Source organism: Bremia lactucae, linkage group LG6, assembly GCF_004359215.1.
Source record: "Bremia lactucae strain SF5 linkage group LG6, whole genome shotgun sequence".
NCBI lineage: Eukaryota > Oomycota > Peronosporomycetes > Peronosporales > Peronosporaceae > Bremia > Bremia lactucae.
The window spans coordinates 792,818-799,864 of NC_090615.1; the positions used below are offsets into that span (position 1 = coordinate 792,818).

General features: G+C 45.1%; 3 protein-coding genes across 3 annotated transcripts; 2 read left to right on the plus strand and 1 right to left on the minus strand.

The window, feature by feature from the left end:
• Positions 1-438: 438 nt before the first annotated feature.
• Positions 439-1,687, plus strand: CCR75_005804 (uncharacterized protein; the record flags this gene model as incomplete). The annotated part of the gene is made up of 3 exons (XM_067963879.1): positions 439-483; positions 561-731; positions 1,319-1,687. The coding sequence occupies 3 exons, from the start codon at positions 439-441 to the stop codon at positions 1,685-1,687; spliced, it is 585 nt and encodes a 194-aa protein (XP_067818908.1).
• Positions 1,688-1,713: 26 nt separating this feature from the next.
• On the plus strand, positions 1,714-3,059 carry CCR75_005803 (uncharacterized protein; the record flags this gene model as incomplete). The annotated part of the gene is given in 4 exon segments (XM_067963878.1): positions 1,714-1,990; positions 2,144-2,183; positions 2,195-2,708; positions 2,787-3,059. 4 exon segments carry the CDS (start codon positions 1,714-1,716, stop codon positions 3,057-3,059), a joined length of 1,104 nt encoding a protein of 367 aa, XP_067818907.1.
• Positions 3,060-4,207: 1,148 nt separating this feature from the next.
• On the minus strand, positions 4,208-4,594 carry CCR75_005802 (uncharacterized protein; the record flags this gene model as incomplete). The annotated part of the gene is made up of 1 exon (XM_067963877.1): positions 4,208-4,594. One exon carries the CDS (start codon positions 4,592-4,594, stop codon positions 4,208-4,210), a length of 387 nt encoding a protein of 128 aa, XP_067818906.1.
• Between the last annotated feature and the right edge of the window lie 2,453 nt (positions 4,595-7,047).

Sequence of the window (7,047 nt, forward strand, 5' to 3'; positions counted from 1 at the left end):
AATCGTTTACGAATGAAGCCATTTCCTTAGGGTCTAGCTGAAATATTCGGCATTGGAGAGGGGTAATAGCGAGTCAGATGAGGTACAACATAAGCGACGTGTTAGCATACCAGTAATGAGCTGTCCAAATCACCGCTAGCATTGATGTCCATGGGCACGTCGTGGTCTGACATGAGAAACGTATCCTTGTTTTGTTTCGAATATCCTATTCGAATGTTTATTACAAACTTTGGTCTCAAATTATAGTCATCCAATATTCACAGTCTTTAGTAACAAATTGGATTCCATGTTCTGAATATAATAGAGCTTTGGTTGTGTTCATTTTGGTAACCAAAAGATAGATTGAACTATTTTCCAAAAGATTGAGCTATTTCCTTCGTATTTAAGCGAGTGATTTCCCGTTAGGGAAACGTCATTTCCGCATTCTCGTTCGTGCCGATGGACATCACCAGTGCTTTCGGCGTTTACGGCAATCCAGTCCCGGTATGCGTCCCAGTCTCTTGTCTGCTGCCTTCTCTCACTCGCTTGTATATATCCCTCTTTTATGGTGTATCTTCTAGTTGGATCCGGAGGAAATGGCTTCGTTTGTTAACGAGTTTGTCGTTACCTATGTACGAGAGAATCCGGATGTTATGATCCAAACCGACTGCGCTTCACAAATGATGGAGAAAGTGTTTGTGACATCTGCTGTGTTCGAGCATTATGCCGTCGATGCGCGAAAACTTCAGACGGTGCAAACGGAAATGGAATTTGGGCTCGCATGGCTCCTTCGGAGCAGCTGTCATGACTTTATTCACGCAAACAAATTCACCAATGTTGCAAACGCAGCCATAACGGCCTTACTCAAGCGATTTGCACATTCGCCGGTGAAGGCACCTGATGGACTAGATCTTGTGGAACGACTTCGTTTCGCTTTTGTCGAGACGCGTTATTATGGAGATGCAGAGGACAAGTTTATACAGTACGTGCAACGTTGCTGGGTGAATTACAAACCAGAAATCATTAAGGCTCCATACGCGAGGGTCGTGCAAAACTCTGGTTTCGGCAAGAGTTGAATACTCGATGAAGTGGTACGCAAGGCTCAAGTTGGCTGAAAGGAGTCGGACCAAAGCTTGAATCTCAAGTAATCTACACGTGCATGCGGGATCGTGAGTCGCCAGGGTATCCGGCGGCAACACCATGCCTTCGGAATTGGTTGCTTCCGACAAAAAGTACTGCGGAAATAATTGCTTCTCGTTTATTGTCGCTTTACCGCTATGCCGAACAGCATTGGGAAAACGTGCAAGATGACTGGATTGACTTGTTTATAGATGCGTAGGCCGATTACATGGTCGAAAAGAAATTAAAGCAAGTTCAATCGTACGACGTCGGTATGAAGGCATTGATGCCGTCAGATAGTCAAAGGACTTTGGCTGGAAAGGTGATCTTGCTCGTGGTCGACGAAGCAAGGCATTTGCTGGATGACGAATGCACCATCATGATGAAAAATCGAATCGTAAACGACTTGAGTTTATTACGTCGAGCGCTTGTGCTCGTGAATAACCAAATCGTCGCCGATGGGGGGATTTTTGGCGTGTTGATAGACACGACTTTAAAGATAGCCGACTTTACTCCTTCTATAGCGCATGGTTCGTCATCTCGAAATGGGAGAAAACATTCAAAAGTCTCTTTTCCATCGTTTTGTTGACGCATACGGTGGACGCGCATTGGAAAATGTGTATCAAAAAGTTTGCATCGAACTTGAAGATCTACCGTCCGATTTCGGAAGACAGAGAGGGAGTGGATGACGACATGGAAGGTGAGAAGCTACAATACACTATCGCCGCGTACAAAGCGGCTGTACTTGGCTATGAAAAGAATGCATTCCTCACGTTGCTGCGCATGGGTCGTCCGTTGTGGTGGAGCACTTATATGAGTGAATCGTACATGCCACCGATGGAAGACGTCGAGTATTTTGCGGCAAGTAAGCTTCTGCTGGGGCAGCTGAACTGTACGATAGGACGAGCATTTATGGTCTTGCGTAGATGTGCTGTCGATTGGGATTGTGTCCTCACGTGACGTCAGCACTGGCGTCGCATGCCATCGCCGATCTCATGGCAACCCTCGCTTATGTCACTTACGAGAACAATGGCTGTATTTGTAGCTAAGCGTCGGATCCGGTTCTTGCTTCAGGAGCAATACAAGTATGGTATAGGCATCGAAATGTACTGGAAAGCGACATTTTGCCACAACTTCGTAAATTGATCATGGATGAAGAAGTGGACACTGGTGGACTTGACGTGATGGTTGCTCGCGTTTTGCTGCTTCTTGCCATGGACGAAAGTAATTTGGGTCGCACATGTTATTGTGCCCATTGGTTTGGGAGTCAATTTGCAACAGTGCATGCTTTTCTTGAGGTGCTTCAAGTGTGTGAATTGAAAATGATCTATTCTGAGGATGTGGCGCATTTCGACGAAGTGATGAATCTTGCAACTTTTGAGTCCTGGTTAGCTCAATGGAAGGACTGGCGAATGGGATTTACTCACTTTGTACAGTTGCAATCCGAGCCAAGTGAAGACACTTTGTGGTATTTGCTCGGGCGTAGGGCTGCAGGCATTTGCCCACGAGACCAAGATGGAGCCAATTTAATCATTCCAATGTTTTTTCCAATGTCTGACAACGCGTCGGGCATGGAGACTGACGAAACAAAAGTCGCATCAGATGGAAAGGTGGCTATGATTTTAATTTACGTGTCGGATCAATTTTCCATCGAAAGTGGATTTTGTTTTTTTGATGAAACAAAGTAGAGAAACGCTGCAAAAGAGACAAATGAGAAGACGACAGCGCCGTTTTTAACACGTGAAGAATTGCTTCGATTGGAATCGGTTCAGGAGATCATTCGTATTAATATGAATTTGAGCGGAGAGGTGACTCCAAAGACCCCCGCGAAATTCATTCACTACGCATCGTTTGGTGATGAAAACGATGTATTTAGTAACGATTCAGAATCATCAGAAGAAACTGTTGAAGAGCAAGCGGCGACAATGGGGTTTACGTTTTGTTTGAACTCGCTGGATTAAACCACGTTTCCATTTCTACATAAAGAGTTTGCCTAAAGCTTCGTTAGTTTCATCGGGTCTCGTCTAAATCGTATCGCGTATGTCGACAATGATTTACGTCATCGCCCCAATCAAAAGTGTCGTACTAGGGGAGACGTGATTCTTTTAAAAACGATGCAGGATGAGAAGCTTCGAGAGATTGCTTTAGATGGGCTGGACATGTTCCGGGACAGCATTAACATACGAAAAGGATGGATAAAAAATAAAGATATAAAAGATTCGCTGCTTTCAGTGAAATTCAACGAGTTTTGCATTGCTCGAGTTCGAACGCTTTGGTAACGATGATGAACTCAATCATGCATAAGAAGCATTTGGTAAGTGATTTAATGCATTTATAAACAGCGAGTTTGCATTTTCATACATGCTTTAGTATACCCCAACCTATGCTTTGTTTTACTCACCAAGTCACCTACTTGTTTTTGCCGTCTCTGCTTTTAAGATCGCGGCACTTATTACAATTCTAATCCGGCAGCACCGTTTTCTAAGAGCTATTCTAACACCACTCTTTGCAAGTTTAACAGCCACTACCACCAACAATTCCCATACACGACGTTGCGGGGGCAATAACCAATCATTTTTATTTAAGACGGTAGTCTCAATAAAGGAGACGACAAGACAGCCAATAATCCACCACGTTGTGAATTTATCGTCCTTATAGCCAAACCGATGCAATCGCTGCAATTTGCGCTTTTGTTTCGGTAGAAACACGAGCGTGACCAGCGCCATCACTTGAAGAATATATGACAACACCAACGCAAATGCCACTTGGATTCGATCAATATCGTCGTGGCTACTACCCACATTAAACAGAAAGCCAATGGCATGCGACACCGTGTGCGTGAGAAGCTGAATGCTCGACGCCGTGGACACGACCATTCCCAGAAAAGCGCTTTCACCGGAGCAATCTCAGCAGTAATTGCCAATTGCAAAATTGCGATTCCTGTTCGAATAAACCCTGTGAGCCCCGACACGACCGCGTATACGTTAATATTCCGTGCACTCGGCTCAAGTGTCGCCATGATATAATACACCAATTATGGCGTCATGGTGAGAATGAAAAAGCACGAAAACACACATCAGCGCCAATCGCTGTTAATAAAGAAATACTTTCATAGAAACACGGTCATAAATGAAAATGCTTGCGTAATATGTTTTCCGACTGACGCGGCTTTATATCTCATGCCACACCACGTTTTATTGCGCTTGATTGGATACGTAAATGAAAACTCCGACATAAGAATAATCCAATAGAAAAGAGCATGGCACAAGACGCCGATTCTTTCCGCACTTTGAAGACGAATCCAATGCCCTCGCAACGTCAATTGCTCTCGTTGGAAGCAATTCGCTGCAGTCATGTGCGATCGTTGCAATTCCAATGCCGACGTTAGCAACGTCGTGCCCGGAACGTGACGATTTGCGCTCGGGTGGTCACTATGTATCTCCGTAGGGTCTGGGTTATAAAACACAAACAAAGCGCGACGAGTGGAAAAATACATAAAAAACACACAAAACAGCAAGGTTTGCCGAAGGGTTATCATTGGTTAAATCCCAAGACCTGTGAGACATGAAATTTACCTTAAAGGTTGTTAATTAATATATTATCTAAAAGGTATATAAAATTTAGAGAAATAAACTTTATATAGTAATGCTCGGAAATCTTATTAATTAATAGAACATGGACATGTCAGATGATGGTGGGAATACGCATCACGTTTCGCGTGATAGCTACTCCTTTCTAAGTGACATAGAAAGGAGTGCGGTGAAACGAATGAGTTCGACCGTAGGGAACGATGCTGTATTGGCCGTGCTGTTCGGTTCGCACAGAGATGCCCTCCATTCAGCCATCGCCGAGTTCATACAAGATGAAAATGACGAGGCGAAGGTAGCCTTGCTTAATCAGCAGGGTTCTCAACAGGCAGAACTGTTGAGGTTACAGCAGATACAGACCCCTGTACCTGGGATGACGCAAACCCGTCGTCCCGAAACCTTAAAGATTGAGATCTTTAAGTATAGGGGAGTCGAAGAATACTCCCTCTTGAGATTGTTTTTCGAGTTGGACGATGCCATAAGGGCGCACGTCACATCTTCGACGAGCAAATGCAAGTCGCATTCGCTCAATCAAATTTGGCAGGTCGTGCCAAAACTTGGGCATTGGTCTTAAGTTGCGCGACCCATACGTCTTTGGGTCGCTAGAGGCTTTTAAAGCCCGACTCAAACTGACGTTTGAATAACCAAGGGCTGAGTTCAGAGCTCGTGCAAAGCTTCTGAAACTCAAGCAAGGCAAGCGTGATGTGCACGCATATGCCCAGCACATACGACTCTTAGCGAGTTGTATTACAAATAACCCAGTCCATGAACACACGTTGATTTCGGTGTTCATGCAAGGTGTTATGGATGGTCCCGTAAAGACCCGCCTGTTCCGCTTGGAACTGGATACGCTTGGAAAAGAGATATCCGTTGCGCAATAGGAGGGCTTTAGCTTGAGACAGGCTCAAGCTAGTTCGTCATCGTATCGTCCTCCAAGACGACACGAGTTAGGAGGTCCAGGATCCATGGACCTCTCTTACGTCGAAAGTGAGAGACCTCGCTTTTCGAGCAATAAGCGATTGCAGAAATTCTATCGCTGTCACAAGTTAGGACACTACACTCATGAGTATAGTGCCCCACGCCCAGTACCGAAAGGCACTTAACGTAATTTTGGACCGTATCCAAAAAAAGGCAACGGTCGCGGGTCTGACGTTGTTGCGAAATCGCAACAGCGAGGCGGACCGCCAAAAAATGAACGGGGTCAGTAGGGGCGCAACGCCCTACTGATCCAGAAACCTCAAGAGAATTTGCAAATCTTTTGACAAAAGTTGCTCCAGGCACACAATCATTATGTGTTTCTGCACCTGGTGATGAGGTATCCCTCACCACCTTGATGTTGAAAGTGACAAATGATTTGTCACTCAGAGTCCTAGTGGACTGCGGAGCGTCGAATAACTTTATTCGTCGCCAGGCACTAGAGGTTCGTAGGCTCAAATATGTTGAGCGGGACATCCCTTCAACGACGATGACGGTGCGTCTAGCGACAGGCGCACCGATAACAGTAATGACACGCGTAGTGTAATTTTATAACACGTAAAAATAATTATAGTACGATGATAATTTCATCGTACTGAATTTGGATGACAAATTTGATGTCATCCAAATTTTAGCTTGGCTTAGAAAATATGAGTCAAGAAACAGCTGGCAGCATCGATCCATGAAGACGCCTGCCACTTGTTTATCGGATGGCCACCTGATGAACGTCTTGGAGCGTCCACAAGTGTGTGGTTGTACTACGAGTGAGTGCGATGGCATCACTTGTGGTACGGTCGTTAGTACGACTGCTCAAGATCACAGTGTGATTACTAATTACTCTGTGGAGTCAGCTACCGGTGGCTGTGCTAATGCACAGGCAGTGCCGAAGGTCCACCACTCGAATAAGTCGAGTGGATTGAGACATGAATGTACGCTTAGCGGGCGACATTCAAGGAAGATACCGGTTGTCCAAAATGGACATCACGATGATCCTAGGTCGAGTAGAGAGCCGATTGTAGAGGACCCGACTGTGATAGCGCAATCACAGTCGGAAGACGTTGAGGGAATAAGTCCCCACGTGCTTGAGGAGAAATCTCTTCAAATAGTTAATGTTAAAGTGACTAGACTTCGAGATCCCAAGGGATTAATCCCTCGGTAGCCTGTGGATAAATCCCATAAGAAACCGAAACATTAAATGTCTTGGTGAATAACGGTTCAAGAGTAGGCGCTTATACTCTTGATCTGTATGCGCCTCCGAAGTTAACTTCGGAGATAACTCAATTACTAACCCTAGAGCCTAAGCGGTTCTTGAGAAATCTGCATGGTGGTAAAATTAAGCAGATTTGGGCCTGGGTACTCGTCACAGAGGACGATTACGTAACCGACA